General features: G+C 61.2%; 1 protein-coding gene across 1 annotated transcript in view; it reads left to right on the plus strand.

Moving 5' to 3' along the window:
* TXNRD2 (thioredoxin reductase 2) overlaps positions 1–27,124 on the plus strand; it is a 32,135-nt gene extending 5,011 nt beyond the window's left edge. The window contains exons 3-18 of the mRNA XM_061141307.1: positions 31–87; positions 226–367; positions 738–812; positions 1,534–1,612; positions 1,995–2,057; positions 2,958–3,028; positions 14,143–14,162; positions 14,761–14,852; positions 16,028–16,202; positions 22,256–22,392; positions 23,474–23,569; positions 23,765–23,857; positions 25,091–25,162; positions 25,229–25,326; positions 26,013–26,191; positions 26,962–27,124. Of these exons, the coding sequence (XP_060997290.1) occupies positions 31–87; positions 226–367; positions 738–812; positions 1,534–1,612; positions 1,995–2,057; positions 2,958–3,028; positions 14,143–14,162; positions 14,761–14,852; positions 16,028–16,202; positions 22,256–22,392; positions 23,474–23,569; positions 23,765–23,857; positions 25,091–25,162; positions 25,229–25,326; positions 26,013–26,136 (1,394 nt within the window). The 3' untranslated portion in view covers positions 26,137–26,191; positions 26,962–27,124. The remainder of the gene's footprint in view (positions 1–30; positions 88–225; positions 368–737; positions 813–1,533; positions 1,613–1,994; positions 2,058–2,957; positions 3,029–14,142; positions 14,163–14,760; positions 14,853–16,027; positions 16,203–22,255; positions 22,393–23,473; positions 23,570–23,764; positions 23,858–25,090; positions 25,163–25,228; positions 25,327–26,012; positions 26,192–26,961) is intronic.
* Positions 27,125–27,370: the final 246 nt, after the last annotated feature.

A 27,370-nucleotide genomic window follows, 5' to 3' on the forward strand; every position in this document is an offset into this window, starting at 1 on the left:
CGCGCTCACTTGCCCGGTCCTTGTCCTTAGCTGCCCAGCTGGGGAAGAAGGTGGCCGTGCTGGACTACGTGGAGCCTTCCCCCCGAGGTAGGCCAGCCCTGGCGGTGCCGCGTGCCCCAGGGGCTGGGGACGGGCATCAGTCCCAAGGGGCTGAGCCCAGCCCGCTGCCCGGCGGAGTTGGGGTCAGCAGGGCGACGGCTCACCCGAGCTCCCCCCGCCCCCCAGGCACCAGGTGGGGCCTCGGCGGTACTTGCGTAAACGTTGGCTGCATCCCCAAGAAGCTGATGCACCAGGCCGCGCTGCTGGGGGGCATGATCCGCGACGCCCCCCACTATGGCTGGGCCGTGGCCCAGGCCCCACATGACTGGTGAGGGGCGACGGGGGGACCAGGGTCCCTGCAGCCCCCAGGCAGCCCCTCCACCCCCACGTCTGGGCCAGGTTTCTGGTTGTCTCCTGGGGTGGGTGGGGGAGGCTGCCCACCCCCTGGGTGGGGCCTGGGCCCTGCTGCACCCCACGGTGCCCAGGAACCCCCTCAGGGTGCCAGGCCCGGCAGGTGGCAGGTGGTCCACCCAGGGCCCCCCACTTGGGAGACCCTCGCCTGGCCCGGGGACGGCCTCCACCCCTGCCACCTTGAGAAGCGCCTGGCCCCCGAGTGTGCCTGCGTTCGCAGCCCCGACCTGGCGGGACCCACCCCTGAACTGTGCGGCCGTTCAGCCCCGCACTGCATGTGTCACCAGGGCGACAATGGCGGACGCCATTCAGAACCACGTGAAGTCCCTGAACTGGGGCCACCGCGTCCAGCTGCAGGACAGGTACCGCTGCCGCGCCAGGCCCTGGGCGGTCGTGGGTGTTGACTCCCCAGGCGAGGGAGGAGGGGAGAGCCACAGAGAAAGCCTGGTCGTCAGGACTTCGCTCTGGTCGAGCGGCGGACTCCACGCTCCCAACGCGGGAGCCCGGGTTCCATCCCTGGTCGGGGAACTAGACCCTGCACGCTGCAGCTGAGACCCAGAACAGCCGAATAAATAAGTAAATATTTGAAAAGTAAAGACACAGCACCATGCGAAGTAATTAGCCTCCAACTAATAAAAATAAATAAATAAATAAAATAAAAAATTAAAAAAAAAAAGACACAGCACCATTTGGAAGTATTTTTTAAAAAAAAAGCCAGCTTCTGGGCACCAGGCACCTCTCACCCCTCCCGGGGCCTGGCCACACGGCCCCTGCCTGCTGGGCCCCCTTCCTTGGCAGCAGGACGTCAGTGGGTGTTGGGGGGACAGGACTGGGTGCACGTGGGGGCCTCCTCTTCCTGGGGAATGTTTCCAGGTGGCAGGACTGAGCTCAGCAGAAGCCTGGCCACCTCTGTCCCCACATGCCAGGGCTGCGCTGGGCCTCAGGGCATCCCCACGTGGCGGCTGTGGTCCCTATGTCTGGGGAGACCTGGTGAGACCTGGGGACATGGCAGCCGCGCCCTCCCCATTCCTGAGCCGTGGGTGGCCCAAGGTCACATTTGAGTATCCTGGTTTTATTTTGCAGGAAAGTCAAGTATTTTAACGTCAAGGCCAGCTTTGTCAATGCACGCACAGTTTGTGGTGTCTCCAAAGGTGGGGAGGAGGTGAGCATCCACCTCCTGGGCTCCCAGGGGCCAGTCTGTGGTCTGGGTGGGCAGCGCCTGGGTTCGCGCATTGTCCCTTGCAATCGGTGCCACTGGGATTGACAGGACATCCCTCTGGGGCCGAGGCCAGTCCAGTCCTCTGTGACAGAGGAAGCGACCACGCCAGGCTGCCCGCGGCTCCGGCGGCCAGCCTGGCATGGCCTTGTGGGATTCTGGAGACCTTCCCACCGGGGAGGCTGTATAAACTGGGAGGCTGTCCTGCCGGTGCTCAGACCCCTCTCAGGGCCGCCGCAGGGCAGCAGCGTGACCGGGACACAGTGGAGCCCTCGCGAGGTGCCCATGGGGTGCCTGGGTGACCGCGGCTTTCTTGGTTTCTTCCCAGACTCTGCTTTCGGCCGAGCACATCGTCATCGCCACCGGAGGGCGGCCGCGGTACCCTACGCACGTGAGTATCCCCTGAGCCCCCGCCCCAACCCCTGTGGTCCGCCCAGTGAGGGCCGCCTCCAGGGCGGGGGACCTGGCGGCTGTGACTGGTGGCTCGGGACAGGCCTCTGAAGTGGGGCGGGCCCTTGTCCAAGTAACCACACAGGCAGGGCCCAAGCAGTGACCGTCAGTGACCCTTCCCCACAGCCGGGCCCGCGAAGGCTGCTTTCAAAGTCCCTGATGGCCATGGTCGGCTCCCGGGACCCAGCGATCAGCTCGGCTGCCCAGCTGCGCACGTGGGGACTGGCCTGCTCCCACCCCGCTGCCCCCTGAAGGGCTTTGGGGGTCAACATGGGAGCCACAGGTCCTGGGGAGGCCACTCGCTGGCCGCCCACCCTGCTGCTAGCCAAGTCTGCCTGTGTTCTGGCCCCTGTGTTACCCAGACCTTTCAGTCTCCCTTGAGCAAACTTAACAAAACTTTATTTTTTTTTGCCAATTGGAACCATAAACTGTTTGGAATCCATTTCCTCTCTCCAGCGCTTCTGACTCCCGAGGGCCACGGTGGGGGGGCACGCGTCCCATGTCCCCCACCTGCTGGGGTGTGGCGTGACCTGCACGGCCCCCGGGCGCGGGGCCCACCACACTGTCCCTCGGGGACCGCCCAGCCTTCAGCCCGGCACCCTGGGGACCGGCCTGCCTGGCCATGCCCCTCCTGCCCCCAGCCCTGGGATCTGATCTGGGGATCCTGGAGAGCTGGAGGAAGAGGCTGCGGCCCCCCGGCCCCCGTCCCAGAGCCGCTCCTGGGGAGGGGCAGCCCCACGCGGGCGGTGGTTCTGGCCGAGTCGTGTCTGTGAGCCAGCGTCCTCTGTGGGCACCCTAGCGGCCAGAGACGCCGCCTCACGTCGACCCTTCTCCCAGACAGATTGAAGGTGCCTTGGAATACGGGATCACAAGCGATGACCTCTTCTGGCTGAAGGAAGCCCCTGGAAAAACGTAAGGCCTGAGGGGTGTCCGGGGCCTGCTTCTCCGTGCACAGGGCGGGCGGGTAGCCTGTGTTCCTTCTCACCGAGGGAAGGCAGAAAGCCGGGCCTGCGGCTGGTGTTCCAGGCTGTTGTCCGCAGCCCTGATGTTCACCAGGGTTCCCGTGGCCTTCGGGCCCACCGGGGGGAGCCTGGCCCCTCTCCAGCCCCGATCAGATGTCCCGCTTTCAACTGCCCCCTGAGTGTCTTGGGCGCCCCTGAGATCGGCAGGGCCCAGGGGCCCGGCTCACTCCCAGCCTGGGGTCCAGCTCTGGGCACTGCTTCCGGGTATCTTGGGGACCTGTGTTCGCAGGGACCAGACAGGCCACCAGAGGGCGGCAGAGGCTCAGCCATCACAGCGCCAGGCTGGGGAGGCCTGCTGCCCGAGGCCTGCCGGGTGCAGGGGTCTGTTTGTGGGGGTGTGCCTGTGTGCAAGCATGTGTGTGCCTGTGTACAAGCATAGGTGTGAGCATGTATTTGTGCCTGTGTGCGAGCATGTGTTTGTGGACATATGAGCGTGTGTGTCTGTGTGTGTGCATGTGTGAATACATGTGTTCGCCTGTGTCTGAACATGTCTGTGTGCCTGTGTGCGAGCATGTGTGTCTGTGTGTAAGCATGTGTGTAAACACGTGAGTGTTTTTGCCTGTGTGCGAGCATGTGTTTGTGAAGATGTGAGCATGTGTGCCTGTGTGTGAGCATGTTTGGGAACATGTGAGCATGTGTGCCTGTGTGTGAGCATGTGTGTGAACATGTTTGTGTGCACCAGTGTGTGAGTACGTGAGGGTGTGAGCATGTGTGTGAACACGTGAGTGTGTGTGCCTGTGTGAACATGTGTGCCTGTGTGTGAGCATGTGTGTAAACACCTGTGTGTGTAAGAGCACATGTGTGAGCACGTGTGTGTGCCTGTATGCGAGCATGTGTGTGTGTTCCTGTGTGTGAGCACGTGTATGTGTGTCTGGTGTGAACATGTGTGTGAACATGTGTGTGCCTGTGTGTGATCATGTTTGTGAACATGTGTGTGCGTGCCTGTGTGTGAGCACATGAGCGTGTGTGCGTGCCGGGCCGCGCGCTCTGCATGTCCTCGCTGTCCTGGCCTCACGAGGTGTCCTTGCAGGCCCAGGTGCAGCCCCTCGCGAGGGGTTCCTGAGACCCCCCAGCCCCCTTTCTCTTCCCTGGTTGGACTGGCGCAGGGAAGCCCGACCTGTGGGTCCCGACCGTCCCTGGCTTCTCCCGTGCCGTGTGCATGGCTGGGGCTGTGTCCAGTCAAGACCCGCGGTCCCGGGTGGGCGTTGTCTCGTGGGCCGAAGGGACCAGGCCTCCCCCACCAGGCGGGGCTACTCGGCTGCTCCCATCTGCAGCCCGGGTCACCCGGCAGCCACCTCCACAGGCTCCAGCTGTGCTGGGCGCATCCACCTGGAGGTAGGATTTAATTTTATGTCACATTTACCACATTGTCTGTTTACTCCATAGTATCTGGGCTAATTCTCTTATCTCTGACTAGTAGGTTAAATGTGGTCTGATTTCTTTCACATTTGCTATTATGTCATCCTTGGTATTTACTAGCTGTTTAAAATGAATGTGGGTGTCTGAGTGTGGGTTTTGAATGTGTGGCTGTGAGTGTGAATGTGTGTGGCTTTGTATGTGTGTGTCAGTGAGACTGTGGATCTGTGTCAGTGAATGTGTGTGTCTGTGAGCCTGTGTGTCTATGAGCATGAGTGTGTGTGTGCCTATGAGAGTATATCTGAGCATGCTGTGTGAGTGTGAGTATGTGTGTCCGAAGTGTGCGAGTGTGTGTGTGTGTGAGCGTGTGTCTGTGAATGTATCTGTGTAAGTATGTGTGTCTGTGCAAGTGTGTCAGTGAGCATCTGTGTGAGTTTGTATATCTGTGTGTGTGTGTCTGAGAGCATGTGTATCTGTGTAAATGTGTGTAAGCATGTGTGTCAGTGTGTGACTGCGAGCATGTGTGTCTGTGAGCATGTGTCTGTGAGTGTGTGTGTCTGTGAGCGTGTGTATCTGAGCATGTGTGTCTGTAAGCATGTGTGTCTGTGAGCATGTGTGGCTGTGAGAATGTGTGTCTGTAAGCATGTGTGGCTGTGAGTGTGTGTGGCTGTGAGCATGTGTGTCTGTGAGCCTGTGTGGCTGTGAGAATGTGTGTCTGTACATGTGTGGCTGTGAGTGTGTGTGGCTGTGAGCACGTGTGTCTGTGAGCCTGTGTGGCTGCGAGCATGTGTGGCTGTGAGCGTGTCTGTGAGCATGTGTGGCTGTGAGCGTGTGTGGCTGTGAACGTGTGTGGCTCTGAGCGTGTCTATGAGCATGTGTGTGGCTGTGAGTATGTGTGGCTGTGAGTATATGTGTGGCTGTGAGTGTGTGTATGTCTCTGAGCATGTGTGGCTGTGAGTGTGTGTGTCTGAGTATGCGTGTGTCTGAGCGTGTGTGTCTGTGAGTATGTGTGTGTCTGTGAGCATGTGGCTGTGAGCGTGTGTGGCTGTGAGTACATGTGTGGTTGTGAGCGTGTATAGCTGTGAGTATGTGTGTCTGTGAGTGGCTGTGAGCATGTGTGGCTGTGAGTGTGTGTGTCTGTGTGTGTCTGTGAGTATGTGTATGTCTGAGCATGTGTGGCTGTGAGCATGTGTGTCTGGCTATGAGCGTGTGGCTGTGAGCGTGTGTGGCTGTGAGCATGTGTGGCTGTGAGCGTGTGTGTCTGAGCGTTTGTGTCTGTATGTGTGTGTGAGCGTGTGGCTGTGAGCATGTGTGGCTGTGAGCGTGTGTGGCTCTGAGTATGTGTGTGGCTGTGAGTATGTGTGTCTGTGAGTGGCTGTGAGTGTGTGAGGCTGTGAGCGTGTGTGTCTGAGTATGTGTGTGGCTGTGAGCATGTCTGTGAGCATGTGTGGCTGTGAGCATGTGTGTCTGAGTGGCTGTGAGCATGTGTGTCTGTGTGTGTCTGTGAGCGTGTGGCTGTGAGCGTGTGTGTCCAAGTGGCTGTGAGCACGTGTGTCTGAGTGACTGTGAGCATGTGTGGCTGTGAGCGTGTGTGGCTGTGAGCATGTGTGTCTGAGTGGCTATGAGTGTGTGTGTCCAAGTGACTGTGAGCATGTGTGTCTGAGTGGCTGTGAGCATGTGTGTCTGTGTGTGTCTGTGAGCATATGTGTCTGAGTGGCTGTGAGCGTGTTTGTCTGAGTGTGAGTGTGTGTGTGTGGGGCTGTGAGCGTGTGTGACCGTGTGTGGCTGTGAGTGTGTGTCTGTGATCATGTGTGTCTGAGTGGCTGTGAGTTTGTGTCTGAGTGGCTGTGAGCATGTGTGTCTGTGAGCGTGTGTCTGTGAGCATGTGTGTCTGAGTGACTGTGAGCATGTGGCTGTGAGCGTGTGTGTCTGTGTGTGTCTGTGAGCGTGTGTGTCTGTGTGTGTCTGTGAGCGTGTGGCTGTGAGCATGTCTGTCTGAGTGTGAGCGTGTGTGTCTGAGTGGCTGTGAGCGTGTGTGTCTGTGTGAGCATATGTGAGAGTGTATGTCTGAGTGGCTGTGAGTGTGTCTGAGTGGCTGTGAGCGTGTGTGTCTGTGAGCGTGTGGCTGTGAGCATGTGTGTCTGAGTGTCTGTGAGTGTGTATCTGTGAGCATGTCTGTGAGCGTGTGTCTGTGAGTCTGTGTGTCTGTGTGTGTGAGAGCGTGTGTCAGTGTGAGCATGTGTCTGTGAGTGTGTGTGTCTGTGAGCGTGTGTGTGTGTGTCTGTGAGCGTGTGTGTCTGAGTGTCTGTGAGCGTGTGGCTGTGAGCATGTGTGTCTGAGTGACTGAGCATGTGTGTGTGTGAGCATGTCTGTGTGTGTGTGTGAGCATGTGTGTCTGTGTGTGTCTGTGAGCGTGTGGCTGTGAGCATGTGTGTCTGAGTGACTGAGCGTGTGTGTGTGTGTGAGCATGTGTGTCTGTGTGTGTCTGTGAGCGTGTGGCTGTGAGCATGTGTGCCTGAGTGACTGAGCGTGTGTGTGTGTGAGCATGTCTGTGTGTGTGTGTGTGAGCATGTGTGTCTGTGAGCGTGTGGCTATGAGCATGTGTGTCTGAGTGACTGTGAGAGTGTGTGTCTGTGAGCGTGTGTCTGTGAGCGTGTGTGAGCATGTGTGTCTGAGTGGCTGTGAGTGTGTGGCTGTGAGCATGTGTGTCTGAGTGGCTGTGAGCGTGTGGCTGTGAGCATGTGTGTCTGAGTGACTGAGCGTGTGTGTGTGTGAGCATGTCTGTGTGTGTGTGTGAGCATGTGTGTCTGTGTGTGTCTGTGAGCGTGTGGCTGTGAGCATGTGTGTCTGAGTGGCTGTGAGCGTGTGGCTGTGAGCATGTGTGTCTGAGTGACTGAGCGTGTGTGTGTGTGAACATGTCTGTGTGTGTGTGTGAGCATGTGTGTCTGTGTGTGTCTGTGAGCGTGTGGCTGTGAGCATGTGTGTCTGAGTGACTGAGTGTGTGTGTGTGTGAGCATGTGTGTCTGTGTGTGTCTGTGAGCGTGTGGCTGTGAGCATGTGTGTCTGAGTGACTGTGAGAGTGTGTGTCTGTGAGCGTGTGTCTGTGAGCGTGTGTGAGCATGTTTGTCTGAGTGGCTGTGAGCGTGTGGCTGTGAGCATGTGTGTCTGAGTGACTGAGCGTGTGTGTGTGTGTGAGCATGTGTGTCTGTGTGTGTCTGTGAGCGTGTGGCTGTGAGCATGTGTGTCTGAGTGTCTGTGAGCGTGTGTCTGTGAGCGTGTGTGTCTGAGTGGCTGTGAGTGTGTGTGTGTGAGCATGTCTGTGTGTGTGTGTGTGAGCATGTGTGTCTGTGTGTGTCTGTGAGCGTGTGGCTGTGAGCATGTGTGTCTGAGTGACTGTGAGAGTGTGTGTCTGTGAGCGTGTGTCTGTGAGCGTGTGTGTCTGAGTGGCTGTGTGTGTGAGCATGTGTGTCTGAGTGACTGTGAGAGTGTGTGTCTGTGAGCGTGTGTCTGTGAGCGTGTGTGTCTGAGTGGCTGTGAGTGTGTGTGAGCATGTGTGTCTGAGTGGCTGTGAGTGTGTGGCTGTGAGCATGTGTGTCTGAGTGACTGTGAGAGTGTGTGTCTGTGAGCGTGTGTCTGTGAGCGTGTGTGTCTGAGTGGCTGTGAGTGTGTGTGAGCATGTGTGTCTGAGTGACTGTGAGAGTGTGTGTCTGTGAGCGTGTGGCTGTGAGCATGTGTGTCTGAGTGTCTGTGAGCGTGTGTGAGCATGTGTGTCTGAGTGACTGTGAGAGTGTGTGTCTGTGAGCGTGTGTCTGTGAGCGTGTGTGAGCATGTGTGTCTGAGTGACTGTGAGAGTGTGTGTCTGTGAGCGTGTGTCTGTGAGCGTGTGTGTCTGAGTGGCTGTGAGTGTGTGTGAGCATGTGTGTCTGAGTGACTGTGAGAGTGTGTGTCTGTGAGCGTGTGTCTGTGAGCGTGTGTGTCTGAGTGGCTGTGAGTGTGTGTGTGTGAGCATGTCTGTGTGTGTGTGTGTGAGCATGTGTGTCTGTGTGTGTCTGTGAGCGTGTGGCTGTGAGCATGTGTGTCTGAGTGACTGTGAGAGTGTGTGTCTGTGAGCGTGTGTGTCTGAGTGGCTGTGAGTGTGTGTGAGCATGTGTGTCTGAGTGACTGTGAGAATGTGTGTCTGTGAGCGTGTGTCTGTGAGCGTGTGTGTCTGAGTGGCTGTGAGTGTGTGTCTGTGAGCATGTGTGTCTGAGTGTCTGTGTGTGTGTGTGTGAGCATGTGTGTCTGTGTGTCTGTGAGCGTGTGGCTGTGAGCATGTGTGTCTGAGTGACTGAGCATGTGTGTCTGTGAGCGTGTGTGTCTGTGTGTGTGAGCGTGTGTCTGTGAGCGTGTGTGTCTGTGTGTCTGTGAGCATGTGGCTGTGAGCATGTGTGTCTGAGTGACTGTGAGCATGTGTGTCTGTGTGTGTCTGTGAGCATGTGTGTGTGTGTCTGTGAGCGCGTGTGTCTGAGTGGCTGTGAGCGTGTGGCTATGAGCATGTGTCTGAGTGACTGAGCGTGTGTCTGTGAGCGTGTGGCTGTGAGCGTGTGTGAGTGTATGTGTCTGTGTGTGTCTGTGAGTGTGAGTATCTGTGTGTAGCTATGAGCGTGTGACTATGAGCATGTGTGTCTGTGAGCGTGTGGCTGTGAGCATGTGTCTGTGAACGTGTGTGAGAGCGTGTGTCTGAGTGGCTGTGAGCATGTGGTGTGTGTGAGCGTGTGTCTGTATCTCTGAGTGTGTGTGACTGTGAGCATGTGTGAGTGGCTGTGAGTGTGTGTGTGTGTGTCTGTGAGCGTGTGTGTCTGTGTGTGGCTGTGAGCATGTGGCTGTGAGGATGTGTGTCTGAGTGACTGTGAGCATGTGTGTCTGTGTGTGTCTCTGAGCGTGTGTGTCTCTGAGCGTGTGTCTGGCTGTGAGAGTGTGTCTGTGAGCGTGTGTGTCTGTGAGTTTGTCGATGTGAGCGTGTGGCTGTGAGCATGTGTGTCTGAGTGACTGTGAGAGTGTGTGTCTGTGAGCGTGTGTGTCTGTGAGCATGTGTGAGCGTGTGTGTCTGAGTGGCTGTGAGTGTGTGGCTGTGAGCATGTGTGTCTGAGTGGCTGTGAGCGTGTGGCTGTGAGCATGTGTGTCTGAGTGACTGAGCGTGTGTGTGTGTGAGCATGTGTGTCTGTGAGCGTGTGGCTGTGAGCATGTGTGTCTGAGTGACTGAGCGTGTGTGTGTGTGTGAGCATGTCTGTGTGTGTGTGTGTGAGCATGTGTGTCTGTGAGCGTGTGGCTGTGAGCATGTGTGTCTGAGTGACTGAGCGTGTGTGTGTGTGAGCATGTCTGTGTGTGTGTGTGTGAGCATGTGTGTCTGTTAGCGTGTGGCTGTGAGCATGTGTGTCTGAGTGACTGAGCATGTGTGTCTGTGAGCGTGTGTGTCTGTGTGTGTGAGCGTGTGTCTGTGAGCGTGTGTGTCTGTGTGTGTCTGTGAGCATGTGGCTGTGAGCATGTGTGTCTGAGTGACTGTGAGCGTGTGTGTCTGTGTGTGTCTGTGAGCATGTGTGTGTGTGTCTGTGAGCGCGTGTGTCTGAGTGGCTGTGAGCGTGTGGCTATGAGCATGTGTCTGAGTGACTGAGCGTGTGTCTGTGAGCGTGTGGCTGTGAGCGTGTGTGTCTGTGAGTGTGTGTCTGTGAGCGTGTGTGTCTGAGTGGCTGTGAGTGTGTGGCTGTGAGCATGTGTGTCTGAGTGGCTGTGAGCATGTGTCTGTGAGCGTGTGTGTTTGTGTGTGTCTGTAAGCGTGTGGCTGTGAGCAGGGCTGCGCTGCCCTGGGACTGCCCTCTGCCTCTCCTCTCTCTTATCTGCCCACAGCTTTGCTGTCAGAGCTAAAATCTCGTGTTGTTTACAATGGCAGATTTTGTCGGCTTGTCATGTCTTTTAACTCCAGTAAGGAACCAGTGTTTTGGGTTTTTTAAGTGTGGCTTAGGCTCTTTTACGCTTAATTGCTGTTAGATTTATTGCATGTTCAGGAGAGCCTCCCCCCACCCAGCAAGATGGTGTTTGACAAAAGCCCTGGATTTCCTGTGGGTCCCATGGCCTTGGTGGGCGTCTGCAGCTCGTCTGCATGAAGATGGGGCCCCAGGCACCCACCACGAGCGCCTGCCGTCGGCCTGGAAACTCCTCCGAATGGGGCCCTGTCCCACTCTGGCCCTGATTCACTGTCCCATCCGCCAGGCTTTGGACCCGCATCATTTTCTTGGGCGTTGGTTTCTGGGGGTGATGCAGGCGCTTCTCCAGCGTCCCTGCGGGGGGCCGTGGAGACCGTGGTGCTGGCGGCCTTCACGGCACAGCCGCCTGGACGCTGGCTCGCGGCTCAGGGCCTGTGTCCTGGCCGAGGCCGCTGCTGCGGCTCGGTCGTGTCTGCCCACTGCCAGCGCCAGTGCTTTCTGAATCTCGGGCTTTCGTTGACTTCGTTCCCGTGTGTTCTGTCTTCTTTCGTTTGTTATTTCCGCATTGCCTTTTGAATGCCGAGTCCAGCCGCCAAGAGGGGCCGCTGTCTGCTGGTCCTCACTGCCCACGGCCCGCAGCGGCTGCGGTACAGCAAGGTCCGGGCACATGGCCCCGCGCGGCCGCCCTGCTGACCATGTGCCGGGGCCACAGCATGCGCGGCCGGGGAAGACAGCCCCAGATATCAGAGTCAGGAACGTGTTTATTTTCTTCAGGAAAAAAAAAAAACCATTTAGAAGACTTTTTTTTTCTTAGCTCTTTCGTTTAGAAGGAATCTAGGTATGTTATTGTTTAAGGAAAAAAAGTGTTTGCAACGTATCAGTCACCCATTCCGTTCTGAGCATGATTTATGTGAGGAAATGGTTTTTTTAAAAAAATTAAGCTGGAGATACATCCCCGAACGATGCTTCTGTGAAACGCAGCTTTTGTGCCGAGCTGTGAATGCAAGTTGTAACAGTGTGATACGGGAGGCAGTGTTTACTCGTTACATTCCTGTGCGCAGTCAAAATAAGCCCGAGGGCCGACAGTAGCATTTCTGTATTTTATCAGCTCTGGCCGGGCTGGGGGCCTCGGCTCACACTCTGAGGGGCTGTTTCTACCAGATTTATTTGCCTTATAAATATTCCTGGTGTTTATTTTAACTTGCCTTTAAAACAGAGCTGAAATGAATATGGGCCCGAGGGCTGCCCCTGCCCTGGAGGCCTTTCAAAGCTGGGCAGGCTGTGCCCCAGGGCCTATCCAGGAGGCCAGCCTGCCCGCAGGGTGCCCAGCGTGCCCAGGCTTGCCTCGGCCTGCAGCTGCGGGGCCTCCACTGGCCAGCTCCCCACGGCCTGTGGGCTCCGGGGCTGTCCGCCCTCCTCCCTGTGTGCACCATCTTCAGGGTCACCTGCGTGAGACGGGGCGGCCAGCAGCCTCCACGGGTGACCCACCTGCTTTGCCCCAGGGGTCTGGGCGCCCTCTGGACAGCCCACGTCCAGCTGCTCCCGGGGCGCCTGCCTGCAGGGCCCCAGCATTGCCTGCGCCGGCGGGATGGCCACAGGCCCCTCGTGCGGTGTGGGTGCTCCCTGCCCCGCCGGGAGCGGACTGGGGCCTTCAGACCCGAGAGGCAGGTGGAGAGCTCCCTAAGCCGGGGCTTCACACCTGGGGAGGGCTTTGTTGCCACTTCCTCTGCCTCCAGACGCGAGGCGGCGGCCAGCCCGTGATGGGTAATCCTGCGGCAGCTACACCTCGGCGTGCTGTGTTGGCGGCACTGGGGGGCGCAGGGGGGGGCTTCCCGAACACACACGCAGCCGCGGGGCCCCGCCCCCAGGGCCTGCCCCCCACCCAGGCCAGGGTCTGCTCAGGGGCCGGCAAAGCCCACGCGCAGCTCAGACCTGCCAACAGAGCGCGGCGCCCGCCGGCCCCCAACACTGGGGTCCAGCCCTGGTTTGAGTGTTTTCTCATCGAGTCTGTCTGAAGGGAGTTCTCTGGCTAAGACCTTGGATCCTTTCTTTTTCAGATAATTGTTGTTTGATAATGAATTGCTTATTTGATGAACTGGGGCTGGGGTGAAGTGAAAAGCAATTCCGTTGAGGAGACCAAGGTGACCGTGGGCGCCAGCACACTCCTGCCCCCTGGCGGGAGGTTTCGCCCACTTGTGCTTGGTCAAGGACGTGCCCTCCTGGTGCGCCCACTGTTGGCGGCTTGGAGCCAGCAGCCTGAGGGTGGGGCCCCGTGACCTTGAGGGGGAGTGGGACACCCAGGGCTTGGGGGCATGCTCAGGGGCTGCGGAAGCAAAAACGCCTTTGCCAAAATCAGGAGACCACGCTGCTGCTCTGCCTGGAGCTGGGCTGGGGCTTCAGGCTGCAGATACCCCACCAGAGTCTGCTCTGTGGAAGCAGGAAGACTCGGACAGCAGGACTGTGCGGCGGGTGGTCAACGGGCTCCCCAAGCCTGCACGGCTCAGTCACCCAAGCTGTGGGCACCCTGGCGGGGGCACAAGCCACCACCATGAGGTCCGCACACATGCCCTTCATTGGTTCTCGCGTTGGGGCAGCATGTTCAAGGCAGCCCAAGCCTCACAGTTTCTGTCTTGAAGGAAGGCTTGTCCCTTCCCTGTTCACATCCAGACAGAGGGAGTGCAGGCCATCTTGTGTTGTGTGTACCCACACGCGGACGTGTGCGCATGCCTGCGTGTGTGCCCCATGTGCGTGTGCCTGCGTGTGCGCCCCGTGTGCGCGTGCCTGCGTGTGCACATGCCGAGCTCTCCCCACTCACCCACATGGACGCCCCTAGCCCCAACCCGTCCCGAGGAAGCTGGGTGCCAACAGCTCCCCGCAGGGCGCCAGCGGCAGTCCTCCCAGGACGAGCATCTGTTTGAAATGGAATTATATCATTAGTACCTGCCGGGATCAAGCTGACATCTGCTGATCCACCCCCACGTCACCTCTTCTCCTTCAAAGGCTGAGGGTGATCTGACAAGCCCACCCACACGCTACCTGGGCGGGGAGTTTGTGCTCAGGTTCAGCTCTGTGCACATGTGCAAGCGTGTGTGTGCACGTATGTTCAGGTGTGTGTGCATGTGTTTACATGTGTTCAGCTGTGTGTGCACGCAGAGTGTGTAACAGGAGAGGTCTGCTGGGTCCCGTGGCCCCTCCCTGCTGCCCGTGCTGACTCTCCCAGCCTCTGTGTGCGGGGACGCGGGGCAGGCAGGCGTGGGTCCTCTGCCTGGCCTCCGTGGCCCCGTAGCGTTCTGCCCACGTCCGGCACCTCCCTGGTTGTCTGCAGCCTGGCATCAGGGGTCCAGTGGGACCCTCGGCAGAAGGCACTCAGGAGTCAAGGAGAAGCTTGCAACGCCTGGGTTTGGTCCATGGCAGTCCTGCCTGCGGGCCCGTCCCCGGACCCGCTGGTCCATTCCTCGCCACCAGGCAGTTTCCCAGTCCGGTGGCTGGTTTTCACTGTGGCAGGAGCCCTGGGGAGGGCGTGTCGTCCCTTGGGACAGCCTGTTGGACAGTTCGCGGCAGTGACCCGGCGGTAGTGCTTCATCAGCTGCCGGGCGCCCACACGAGGCCCGGCCCTTGGAGCCCCAGGGGCTGCTCGCGGCCGGCGGCCCCTGTGACCCACGTGTCTCTCTGTCTGTCCCTCCAACAGGTTGGTGGTCGGAGCCAGCTGTATCCTTTGCTGCATGCGGGTGATGGACAGACGGACGGCTCTGCTCGCCATCCTGAGAGCGGATGCTCGGGCCCGGCCCCTGCCCTTGCCCCTCCCGTGGGGGTTTCCCCCTGTGACCTGTAAAGGCCTGCTCTGTCCTCTGTGCTCAGGGGACACTCTGAGGTTGACCTCTGAGTCTGGGGCTTCCTGGAGGCTCTTCCCAAGCCGCTCACTGGCCGGGCAGCTGGACACAGCCGTGAGGCAGGTGGTCCTCCCTGGAGACCAGCTCTGCTCTGGCTAGTTCCTTCAGACGGAGCAGTAAGATGGGGGGCCAGGGAGGGGCCAGGAGGGGCGACTCCAGGGGAGACGGAGACATGAGGTCCGGGCACCGCCTCCCGACCGTCCCCACGTGGCCGGGGGTGAACCTCCAGGGGGCATGGAAGGTGCCCGTGCGCGGAGCCCCTGCCTGGCCCTCGACGTGCGTCTGAGATGGGTGCCGGGTCGGAGCCTCCTCTGGGCTGGTGGGGATGGGTGGGGTGTGGGCTTCTGGCAGGGCGCGGGGGTCTTGCTGCCTGGCCCCGACGTTGCCATCGTTAGCGTTCCTTAGCCGCCTGGCAGACGTAGCCCTGGAGTGTGCAGGCTTCCTCACTGGGCTCGGCTTGGATACCACCGTCATGATACGCAGCGTGCCCCTCCGGGCCTTCGACCAGGTAACGCCGGGTCGGCCCCCCCACCCGGGCCCCTGCTGTCGCGAGAGGGCTCGCCCACCCCACTGCCCAGGCAGGGGCAGGTGTGGGCTGGGAGCGAGGTCTCAGTCTTTAGTAACCGGCCCTCTAGTTGAGTGAGGAGACTGTTGGCCACATAAACACCTGTTGGCGGGAGGCTGCAAGGGTTAGCATGTGGCGGCCACAGCGGGTACTGGGGTGCAGGGCGGGCACAGCGGCCAGTCCCCAGCTGGGAGGGCAGCAGCCGGTGAGCATGGGCAGCCGTGCCGTCCCAGCTGCCTTGCTGAGCCCCTGGGGCCTGAGGGGCGTGTCTCTCCAGGGCCAGCGTGGCGGGGAGCAAGGCCCTGGGTGACCGTCGTGGGTGACAGCAGCCTGGCCACCATAGATGGGACGGACAGGACGCTGAGCCGGCCCCTACGTCCCTACCGCCTCCCCATCCGCCACGCAGGCGGCCTCATGGCCTCCCAGCCCCGGAGCATGGGCACCCTTGCTGACGGTGGACGTGCCCACGTGATGAGCACGTGTAGTTTCTTTTTAAGCCACAGTCCCTCCGAGGAGATGTCGCTTTAAAGCCCAGGTCTGTGTCGTCACTGTCAGAACACCAGGTGTCTGCACAGCGGTGGGCTCCGGGGCGATGCACCCCCCGAGGTCCTGTCACCCCTTGGACAGACATGCCCGAGCGCCCACCTCTGGCACACACGTCCAGGGACGGCCTCGAGCCTCGGGCTGGACACAGGCAGAGAGGGCCTGAGAGACACAGGCCCGGAGGGATGAGAAGAGGGGCAGAGAGGTGCCCATGTCTGCTCCCAGCTACCCGGCCGCCGCGCCTGGCAGGACCTGGCAGACAGAGCCAGGGGTGGGGGGGCGGGGGCGGGTCTCAGCCCCTTTAGAGAAGACTTGGTTCATTAACATCTAAGAAGTGTCCAGAGGTCACACACCCCAGCCCAAGGGCCTGGGCCCACAGACTTGTGGGGGCAGGGGGTGCCAGAAGCTCTGCTGGCTTAGTCGTCAGCTCTGCAGAGAGCAGGGTCCCCGGAGTGGGGCGTGAGGCCCACCCCCGCCCCCGGACAGCCCACTCGGGCAGGTCCTTCCTGCGGCCCCAGCGCTGACCCTTCCCCCAGCACCGGGCCCTCACCCCGCACCCTCTCCACCCTCTGCAGCAAATGGCTTCGCTGGTCACCGAGCACATGGCCGGCCACGGCACCCGGGTCCTGCGGGGCTGCGCCCCCGAGAGGGTGGAAAAGCTCCCAAACCGGCAGCTCCGTGTCACCTGGGTGGACCTCGCCTCGGACAGGAAGGACGTGGGCACCTTTGACACCGTGCTCTGGGCCATAGGTGAGGATGTGCATGCCACGGGGCCCAGGCGCCCCTTCCTGGCCACGGGGCGTCTGGACCCCTCCCAGTCCCTCACGCCCCCCCGGGTGGCGACGCAGAGAGCTCACGGGTGACCGTGTGGGACACACTCCCAGGTTTGGCGCCTTCTGCAGCTGGCTACCCCTGCGGAGGGCGTGGGGGCCCCTGCAGGGCCGGGGATGGCCAGCCTGGAGGGGCGAGGGTCCTGGGGGCACAGCCCGGAGCCCAGAACCGTGGGAGGTGGGCCTGCCCCAACAGAGGGCGCTGGGCCCACCTCCCTGGACGCTGTCCTGCCCTGGGGCCTGTGGCCCGAGCGTTTGGAACTTGTTTTCCCAACCCATCCGTGTGCACGTTAGACCTAGAGACAGTCAGGGTCTTCCCTCTGTGTTTCCAGCCCACGGGCCTCTCATGCCCCTACCCGCCGGGCCTGGCTTCTGAGTCTCTGTGCCCATCAGACCCCACATCCGGCTCCTCAGCTCTCGACATTTCCACCGAGCCCTCAGAGGGCCTGTCCCCCGCGCTTGTCCACCCAGGCTGCCCGGGTCCCCACGTGCCCCGAGGTGGGGCCGGGGTGGGGGTGCACTTCTGAGAAGCCTGCTGTTTCTGAAATGCTGAGAATGGGTGGAAATCAGAAAATGAAATAAACCCCGGAGCAGTCAGCGCCAGGCCGTGGAAGCTTGACGTGAGCAGGTTTTAGGAATGAGGCAAAGATCTGAGACGCCCCAGAGCGAACTCTTGGCCAAGATTCGCTAAATTACCAGAGGAAATGTTCTTGATCAAATCGTGAGAGTAGACCTAAAGGGGGTTTGTTCTAATGAACACTGTGAAGGATCGTCGAAGTGTTCAGACCCGGAGAGGCAAACTGACGGCCGTCGTTTTAAGCTCGGTTCTCAAGGCCGAGGTGGCCGCCCCCCTCCTGCCTGGCCCCTCGCCTCTGGCCCCTTGCCTGCACCCCCGGGCCCTCGGGATCCTCCCCGCATCCAGATGGCCCTGGTGGGCTGCACGCGAGGCCCTGGGAGCCCTCCCCCACCAGGAGTCCGTTTTGTTTTCTGTATTTTCAAAACGAGCGTCCCCCAGACAGTCTGCTGGTGTGATTGATGCTGGGGGTGGGGGCTTTTCACAGTCCTTGGCCTCTGACCTTGCTTCCCAAGGCGCTGCGGCGGTTCCCGGCACGCCTCCCGGCCGCGGGCAAGTGCTGGCGGGGCGCAGCTCCTGGCGGGTTTTGTAAACATCCAGGAGCCTCGTCCCGTTTCAGCAACCGGAACATTCTCTGCCCTTTACCTGGAGAGCCTGGAACCGGGCATTACTTCTGCGTGCGATAAAGGGTGGTCCTGGGGGTTCAAACACCATGCCCACCAGGAGCTGGCAGACCCTGGTCCGCCCGGGCGCCCACTGGACCCGACGTGTCGCGGATGAGACGGGCGGGCTGCGGCTCGTGCCCATGGACACCCGCGGATGCCCAGCGTGGGCCTGGCCTGCAGCCTGCCAGCCTCTTCCGCGGTGTGGCCTTGATCCCCACTCGGAGGATTAAGCACATTAGCAGCTAAAGCAGTTAATTGCTGTGCAGGGGGCCGGCTCATTGTTTGTCTGTGAATCACCCGCTCACACCAGGTGTCTTAGATAACAGGCCGGGAGCTGGGGAGGAGGATTTCCTGTCTGCAGATGCGCCGATTACTGTGCTGAGTGAAGACAGTCAGCCCGCCCCACAGGCTCGGGCGCCGCAGTTAACCACTTGTGGCCTGGATCCCGGCTGGGGAGGGGACAGTGCGTGGAGCAGGACTGGTGAGCCCTGTGGACACCTCTGAGCAGGGACCCTTGGCTTCGCTGTGACTTCCTCTTGTTTTTAAGAATGGTCTGAGCGCCTTGGCCTCGGAAAAACCTGGAGCCAAAACAGTCCCCAGCATCCCCACCCCCCCACCCCCACCCCCCGCCCAAGAATCAGCCGCCTCCAGGCAGGGCTCCACGTCCAGGGTAGACGAAGGCTCGGGCCACAGGAGCCTCACCCATGGGCAGAAGCAGCGGGGCGCCGTGGGCAGTCAGCCCCTGAAGCTGGCTCTTTTTCTTCAGGCGTTTCCTTTGCAGCAGGCCGTTGCCATTTACCTGTGTCACATGGGCGCCTCTAGTGTGGGGGGAAGCAAGCCCGTGGGTCCCAGCCTCCCCACTCTGGCCGACCCCCATCCTGAAGGCCCGAAGCCACTCTGAGCGCCGTCCCCACGCTGGTGCCCACATGGACCACAGCCTGGGATGAAGGCAGGCCCGAGGAGACTGTGCCGGGCCCAGGGGTCTGAGGTTGTGGCTGCGGCCAGGGCCCCTCCATCTAAGGCCGCCACCTGGAGGCCGCGGAGGTGCTGGTGGTCTGAGCCACCCGGCCTGCCCCTGGAACTGCGTCCTGCTGCAGCTGCAGGACACCTGAGTGTGGCTCGTTCTTCCAGGCAGGGGCCCCACCGCAGCCTGACCAGGCCCCCAGCCTGGGCCCCTGCCCAGCCTCCCAGCGCCGCACCCGGGCCTGCCCATGCGGCCTCCCGGGTCTGTCCGACTGCAGCCCGCGCTCACCTGTCAGGCTCCTGCCGGCCCTGAATCTGCCCTCGTTACGCGATCCCCTGCACATCAGCACGTGTGCTCCAGGGAGGCATGAAATTGCAGGGAGGCCCGTCTTCCTGTGACGGGGCGTGTCTGCTCCTCTGTGTCCCCGGGTGCACGAAGCAGGTGGCAACGGCCAGCAGGTGGTTCCCCCAGCACCACCAGGGGAGGCTGGCCTGGCCCAGCCCACCAAGAGCTCTGTCCGGGGTGGTCAGCGCTGGATGGGGGCCATCCTAGCTGTGAGGGTCATACGGTCCCCTGAGGAACTCTGGCCAGCAGGGGAGGGGCAGCCCCAAGGCAGGGTGTGTGACTGGAGTCTCAGCGCCCTCGTCTAGTGTAACCGCGGCAGCAAGTCACACATGTCCTAAGAAAGACGCTCTCAGGATGATACAAACGGATGAAAAGGGCCAGATCGGTGATCCTCAGGAGGAAGCCCAGCTCACTAACACGTGGCCAAAGGACACTGCGTTTTATGAATCACTGAAGAAGCGCACGTTGAACATTGCCAGCCCCCCACCCTGACAAGGAGCAGAGCGCAGAGGGAGGGGGCCACCCGCCTGGAAAGGCCTCCCCCAGGGACCAGCTGCCAACCCCACGGGGGGCGAGGAGTGGGTGGCCCGCAGGCTGGACAGGGCGCCGTGTGAGCCGTCACTGGGGAGGACTGCTTGCCCTTGGAGAGGCTGTGGAGGACAGCGTGACCGCTGCCATTCAAGCCCAGCCCAGTCTGAGTGGGCCTTTGAGCAGCCCCACCGTTTTCCACCTCTGCCTGCCTCTGGGGCTCCAGGCCAGTTGGACGGGGAGTGTGACTCCGGCTTAGAGCACACGGGGCAGTGTGGTGGAGGCCGGGGCCCGTCCACCCTGCCTGACCCCTGTCTAGGGCCTCCCTTCCTCCGCTGTTGGCCCTGGAAGCCTGCCGCGTGGGCCCGTGCGTCTTACACTGCCGCCCAGCGGTGTCCAGCCGCTTATTCTCTGAACCCGAGGCCTGGCTCACACGTTCCACGTGCTTTCCCAGCTCACATAGGCAGCGCGTCCTATAAAATCCTGGCTTTGAGATGGACCGTGGGGGCCAGCATGGCCACCGTCTCCTGCTTCTGCCTTCAACCTTATCTCTGTATCCTCGGGGACCTGAGATGTGGTTTGCTAGCCTCTGCAAGGTGTGCAGTTACCATGGTTACCACAGGCCCAGGAAGAAGCGCTGTTGACCTCCTGCGACCAGCCAGGCCGGGGTGCAGGGTGAGCTGGGGGCGGCATGGCCGCATCAGAGCACCTGGCCTGGGCGCTGCCCGCCTTGCCTGCGGCTCGTCGGCCTGGCCCAATGTCGCCGGGAGGCTCAGAGCCCAGGATCTGGGAAGAAACCCGGGGCTGACCTAGGAGCCCCTGCCTGCAGTACTGGCGCCCCCCCCAGCACACGGCCCCCCACCCGCCCACGGGGCCCACTTCTTCCTTGCTGGAGCATGGTCCAACCCCCTCCCAGGTGCCCGCTGGGCCCCCAGGCCCAGGGCAGGATGTTTGCAGGTGACACATCGCGCTCTGCAGGTTCATGGGCTTCCATCAGGGCTGGAGCGCCAGCATCGGTGTGGTCAGAGGCGGGGCCCTCCTGGCCTCGTGGGGCCCATGTCTGGTCTAGTGTGAAGGGCGCCAGCCCTCAGCCCCTGATCCCTGGGGCCGAGCCGGAGCCATCGCTGAGAAGGAGGTTTAGCTGAGCCTGTGTTTTGACTTCCCGCGGGGAGAGCAGCTGGAGACTTAAGGCTCTCCTCCCTGGCTCCACCAGCCCCTGCCGACCCCGGGGGCCTGAGCCGTGGGAGCCGTGGGATCTGTGCCTTTGAAGCCAAGCCTCCCACCGCCAGATCCCCCATCTGGCCCCGGGAAGACGGGGCACCCACCGCCACCCCCACTCGAAGAGGCCTTGTCGTCTGAACGAGGCCCCGGGCTGTGAGCACATGGGCTGGCAGTGGTGGGGTGTCCGCCCAGCAGCGCCCCCTCCCAGCCTCTATCCAAGGGCGGAGTCCACAAGCTGACGGCCCGCCAGGATGGGGGCCGGCCCTGGACCCTGGGCAGGAGATGGTTGTGCTCACCGTCTGCCTTCTCTGGGTCGGCTCACCCTCCTCGGGCATCGGGGCGACGTCCCTGCCAGGGGCTGGGGACATGAGGCACCGCCTGTCCTGCACACATAGCCTTGTGGCAGGTGGGGTGACCTGGCAGGTAGAGGGCAGGGGCCCCAGGAGGAGTGTCGGGGGGGTGCCCTGGTCCAGGGAGACCAGCTGAGGGCCCCTGAAACGCCCCCACCGAGGGGTGCATGCAGGGATGGGCTGGAGTTTCCGACTTGCCGGAACTTCTGACTTTCCGACTCGGCCGATTCCTCGGAAGCTGTGTGGCCCCGTTGGGCCATGTGTGTAGCCGAGTTGATCCTTCGCCTGCATGGCTCCACCACATGACCTGGGGTCCCTGGCCCTTGGAACGCAGCCCCGCCAGTGGGGAGGGGCTTAGGGATCCAGTCTGGGGCTGGGGGCATGTAGCATGCACTTGGCTGCTGCTTCTATACCATTTCTGTTGTCAGAGCCAGGCACTTTCGAAAGAAATCATGGCTCTCTAGCACAAAGTCAGCATTATGGGGCTTGAACGTCCTCTTGGAGTGACATGTAGGACCTGTTAGCATCTCATTTGCTGAGACGTGACCGGCGGAGGTGCAGTTCCAGGGTGGGCCCCCAGGGTCTCCTGAGCAAGTTATCTGTTACCACAGGCCACTTTGTGGACTTCGCTGGTAGTCCAGTGGTCGAGCATCCACCTGCCAATGCAGGGGACACAGGTTCGATCCCTGGTCAAGGAACTAAATCCCACGTGCCACAACCGAGATGTTGCGTGCCATAACTAAATACCCCACGTACCACAAAGAAGGCCTTGTGCAGCCAAATAAGTAAATATTTTTGAAAATAAAAAGTAATTTAGACAAAAAAACCAATAAGTCCCTTTGTTTCTGGTTGTTCACCAGTTACAGGGATTTTTTTCCCATGCTTGATTTTTTTTAATATGTATGACTATTAACTCTGTATAATTTAAAAAACCAAAATTGTATCATACGCTGTGTTTAGGGTTTCTCATTCCTGACTTTGCATATCCCACTTCCTCCTGTTCTTGCACTGTCCTTTCATTTTCTGTGCAGATGTGTGTGCATGTGTGCACAGACGTGTATGTGTGCATGTACTACTCTGCATATATGCATGTGCATAGTGTGTGCACACTGCATGTATGTACACATGTGTGTGCATATGCACAGTGCGCTTGTGCAACATGTGTGCATTTGCATGTGTGCACAGGTACATGCTTGTGCACATGTTTGAGGCCCTTGGCACTGTCAGTGCTTGATGTCTTACCAATTCTAAGTGGATGTTCTGAGAAGGGTTTTAAATAAACCCGGAATCTAATGGAAACCTTCCACCTTGCTCTGTGTCCTTCAGGCAGAGTTCCAGAAACCTCAAGTCTGAATTTGGAGAAGGCTGGTGTCCGTACGAACCCCGTCACTGGGAAGATCCTTGTTGATGCCCAGGAAGCCACCTCTGTCCCCCACATCTACGCCATCGGCGACGTGGCAGAGGTACGGCCAGCACCCACTGCTCCTTGTCCCTCTGACCCTGGCCACCTCGTCAGCCCACTGCTGTGGATGAGGCTCACGCATGCTCGCTGCCCTGGGACCTGGCTGCTTAGGCAGTGCTGTGTGTTAATGAAAACGTGCGTGTGTGCCCAGTTGCTAAGCCGTGTCCGACTCTTTGCGACCCCATGGGCTGCAGCCCGCCAGGTTCCTCTGTCCATTGGATTCCCCAGGCAAGAATACTGGAGTGGGTTGCCACTTTCTCCTCCAGATCTTCCTGACCTGGGGACTAAACCTGTGTCTCCTACATCTCCTGCATTGGCAGGCAGGTTCTTTACCGCTGAGCCACCTGGGAAGACCATTAATTAAAACAGTCACGACTAAAGTCACTCTGAGCAGTCAGAAGTGTTCACCCCCAGGGTTCGGCTGTGGTCCGGGGAGACGTGTGTGCTGTGTGGGCCACGTGTGCGTCGGTCAGGCAGGTGGGGTGCTCTCCCATTGCCAATCCCTGTCATTTCCAGAATGTCGGACATCGGCGTTTCCTGCTGCTGTGGGGGATTAGCCCCTAGTCTCAAGCTGACACGCGTGGGGACACGGGGCTGTGCCAGCTCTGCTCCCTGGCAGGACAACTGGGGCAGGGGCCTCCAAGGAACGCGGTCCAATCCAGGCTCTGTCTTGGGCTTGGCGTGCCAGACCAGCTGCGTGTCGGGGCCCTCGGGTGCTCCTTGGGCCTGTCTTAGCCCAAACCCCAGTCAATGGGAACTAGTGAATGGCGGCGGGTCTCGCTTGGGCTTTGCTGTGGGAACGCTCTCCAAGAGCACTGGCATAAAGCAGGGCCCTGAGAGAAACCCCTGGTGCATGTGGGAGGTGCCGCTGGTGTGGCCAGCGTGGCTGGCATGGCTGGGCTCGATAGCAGCCCACCCCCTCTTCCAGGGAGACTGGCAGCTCTCTAGGGTGTGACGGAGGGGAGCACGCGAGAGCAGGAGGCAGCCCGCATCTGGGGGTCTCTGGAAGGCAGAGGCCCCACTGGGATGGCGGCGCCCCCACCGTGGGCCAAGCTGGAGTAACCCATGGTCCCTGCTTCCAGGGGCGGCCGGAGCTGACGCCCACGGCCATCATGGCCGGGAGGCTCCTGGCCCAGCGGCTGAGCGGCCGGACCTCAGACCTGATGGACTACGACAACGTGAGTGCCTCTGCTCTCCAGAGCCATGTCTAGCCTGTGTAAGGCTGCAGCTCCTTCTGGGGGCTTGTGTGTGTGTGTGTGTGTGAGTGTGTGCGTGTGTGCAAGCATGCACATGTGACCGGACACTCCTGGTGTCCCTGGGGGATCTTTGCCCTGGGCCCCTGGGGGCCTGTCTGATGGGGGCCTGCCCTCCAGGTCCCCACGACCGTCTTCACCCCCCTGGAGTACGGCTGCGTGGGGCTGTCAGAGGAGGCGGCCGTGGCTCGCCATGGAGAGGAGCACGTGGAGGTGAGTCTGGGCCCCAGGAGGCAGCATTCAGGCCTGTGTGGCCCCCACCCCAATGATGACTGCCCTCACAGAGGCCGGAGGGCCAGCGGGAATATTGGAGCCTTGCTTCCCAGGGCCTGAGGCACAGCAGGGCAGCATGGGGCCCCGCGTGATGGCTGCGACTGGCTGGGGGTGTCGGCAGGCATGGCAGGGACCAGGGGGCCTTGGAGCAGCGGCCCCCTCATGGCGAGCGTGCCTACCACTGTCTGGAAAGTCTCCTCCTGCCCTCTGCCCGCCTCCCCCCCCCCCGCCCTCCTGCCCACTTTTGGTCCTCACGGGCCTCTGCCAGCCCAGTGTGGGCATCACCCCGGAGGGAGGGCTTGGTCACCAGACGGGTGCCTCTGGGGTCTGCTTTGGCCACAGCGCATGCCCCAAGCAGCTTGCAGGCGGGCCGGGAGGCACCAGACCCCACGAGGCCACCAGCGCGGCCGGCTTCCCTCTGGGAGGGAGCCCTGGGCTCCAGGGCCTGCCCCGTCCTCCATCAACTGTGCTTTATTTGCTATTTTTGTTTAATTCATCACAAGGGCCCTGGGACATGTGTCCGTGGCATTCCGTGATGTTGTTTTATGTTTCACAATGTTGAATGGCCAAATGCCCTTTGTTTGTTTTCTTTTCAATTCTGTCTTCGTTAGAACAATATTCTCTGAAGCTGCATTAATTAATAATGGCTGTGCAGCACATGTGAGCACCTTGCTCATTTTTTACGCGGCCGCAGCCCCGACCACGCTGTCGGCCCTTCTCGGGCGCTGAAAGCCTTTGTCCCGCAGTTGGTGGGGGCCGTGGCTGCCCCCCCCAGCTGGCTGGAGTGAGGGCCTGGAGAGCACTGGGGGCTGGGGAAACGGGACAGGCAGCTGGGCTCCCTCCAGCGCCCAGTATGGGCAGTGTCTGCCTGGGTGGTGCCCGGGCCTGCTCTGAGCCCCGGCTCTGGGGCAGGTCAGAGGGCAGCCTGCCTCGCTGCCGCAGTTCACCAGGGTCTCGGGCCTGCTGGGAGACGGTCTGTCCACAGGCTGCTGTGCCCAGGGGCGCGGGCGCCTGCAGGCCAGCGGGGCCTTGTCCTCAGCCCGGATCACAGCCTGCAGGCCCAGTGGGTGGTTGTGGCTCCCCCACCGCGCCCACAGCCTGACCAGCTCGAGGAGGCCCCGGGGTTTGCTGTGCTGCAGTCAGTGACCCGGGAATCCGTGTCTTGCCACCCAGGTTTACCACGCGTTCTATAAGCCACTGGAGTTCACGGTCCCCCAGCGGGACGCATCTCAGTGCTACATAAAGGTGAGCGTCCCCCCGGGGGCCTGGGCGCACAGGCCCCGCCGCCCCCGCTGACCATGTGCCTTTCAGATGGTGTGTCTGCGGGAGCCCCCTCAGCTGGTGCTGGGCCTGCACTTCCTCGGCCCCAACGCAGGCGAAGTTATTCAGGGATTTGCCCTGGGGATCAAGTGAGTCCGCAGGAATGTCGGCCGATAGGCCACTCGCAGGCCGCTCGGCTGTTGAGTCTGCTCCTTCAGGCCGCTCGTCCGTGGGGTGGTGTTTTCAGAGTCCACCCGACGGGGCAGGTCCAGTCACCCGAAGCGTGGCCATGTTCATCTCTAGGACAGGCTTGTGGTCCTCGACCAGCCAAGGGGTCCCTATGGGTCTTCTCTGCTCAGAATGAGTGCCCAGGCGGTCGGGAGCAGCTTGGTATCGCATGTACTGGGAGGGCCGCCCGGCGGGCACATGTCCTCTAGAGCCAGCCCCAGCTGCAGGCTGTGCACGGCGGGATCCCAGGGCCCGTGCTGTGGCCGCTCCGTCGGGGCTGGGTTTCTGGGAGTGAAGGGATTGGGCAGCTGGCAAGGGCTTTCAGATGCAGGAGAGCAGAGGGGAGTGGGCTGGACTCACTGAGGGCCGTGTGCGCCTGGGGGCAGCAGGGGGCCAGGCCGGGCTGGTGGGAGGTGGAGTTGGCAGGTGTTCCTGGCTGCCGGCTGGAGAAGAGGGTGGGGGCCAGGGCTGGAGGGCAGTGAGGAGACTGACTTCCGGGCCCTCCCCCAAGTCCTGCCATCAGAGACTTCTCGGCAGCAGTGGGGGGGGCGGGGGCAAACATGCCTCCCTGGACTAACTCATCCCCCACCCCCATCCCGCCGTGCAGGTGTGGGGCCTCCTACCCGCAGGTGATGCGGACAGTAGGCATCCACCCCACCTGTGCGGAGGAGGTGGCCAAGCTCCGCATCTCCAAGCGCTCCGGCCTGGACCCCACGGTGACCGGCTGCTGAGGCTAGGCGGCCATCCACAGCCGGGTGCTCGGCCCACTGCTGCCCCCGTGACCAGGTGTGCGTGCGGGGCCGGTCCTGTGTTTGAGGGGGACTGGGTGCACCGCCCACTGCTCTCCAGCTACAGGTGACCCCGGAGAAACGGCTGAGAAGGGAGGGAGGCCACTCCAGACCCCGGCCGGGCTGCTGAGGAGCAGGGGTGTCTGGAGGCCAGGTGCACCCACAGCACCTATCCTGGGGGGTGGAGCAGGGACACAGGGTGGGGAAACTCAGTGATCTCCCTCCTGCCTGCCCGGCCCGGAGCCACCAGGTCCTCTCCCTTTGCTCAGAAAGTGGACACACAGTCACGTTCTGTTAGGCTTGGCAAAGCCGGCCAGGTAGGTGGCCGGAAGCCCTGGTGTGCCATTGGTCCTGAGCCTCTTCTTGAGGAAACCCCTCCTTGCCCCTGGCCAACAGGGTGCCTGTGGTCCGGGCCTTTCCACCTGTCAGCCGGAGGGGCTTCCCCCGGCCTTCACCTCCTCCTGGGTTGGGGTCCCCAGGGCCCCGGGGGGCTGTGGACAGAGCAGTGAGTGCCCATAAGATGCTCGCAGGCCAAAGGTTAGCGGGCCAGGCCCCGGCTTCTCCTGGGCATTCAGACACTGGTGCCTTCACAAAGCCCTATGACAGCCTCTGAGGAGCCTCATCGACTCAGGGCATTTCTAACAACGATGCCCCACCTGATCGGGCAGGGCCGCCCTCGCCTGCTCTCTCATCCGACCCCCCAGGGGCCCTCCGTGTGGGTGGGTGTGGGGACGTGGGCCGCCCCACACTGACCCCCACCTTGGGCAGGACACTGGACTGACGCCGAGCGCCCGGCAAGGATGGCCCAGGCCGGCACCGCACACCCCGGACCCTGCCAGATGATGAGGACCTGTGCGGAAACCCCCTGCGGGCTGCCCATGTCTGAGCCCCTGGCATTACCTGGCGTAAATAAAGAGGCTGTTTTCCGGAAGCGTGCCCTGTCTGTGATGTCTCCTACAGGCCCACCTCCCCGCCGTGGGCGCAGGGGTGGCGGCGTGTGGATGGGGGCAGTGGGCTGCTGGGATGGGGGACAGCGGGGTCGGGGGTCCCCAGCCGGTAGGGTGGGGGAGGGCGGGGTCGGGGGCCCCCAGCAGCCCCGCCACGGGGGACCTCGCCCCCCTCCTGGGAACACGGGCTCTGTGCAAGAGCCACCCACCAGCGGCGTCGCCGGTGACAG

The sequence above is a fragment of the Dama dama genome, chromosome 5, assembly GCF_033118175.1.
Source record: "Dama dama isolate Ldn47 chromosome 5, ASM3311817v1, whole genome shotgun sequence".
Lineage (NCBI taxonomy): Eukaryota > Metazoa > Chordata > Mammalia > Artiodactyla > Cervidae > Dama > Dama dama.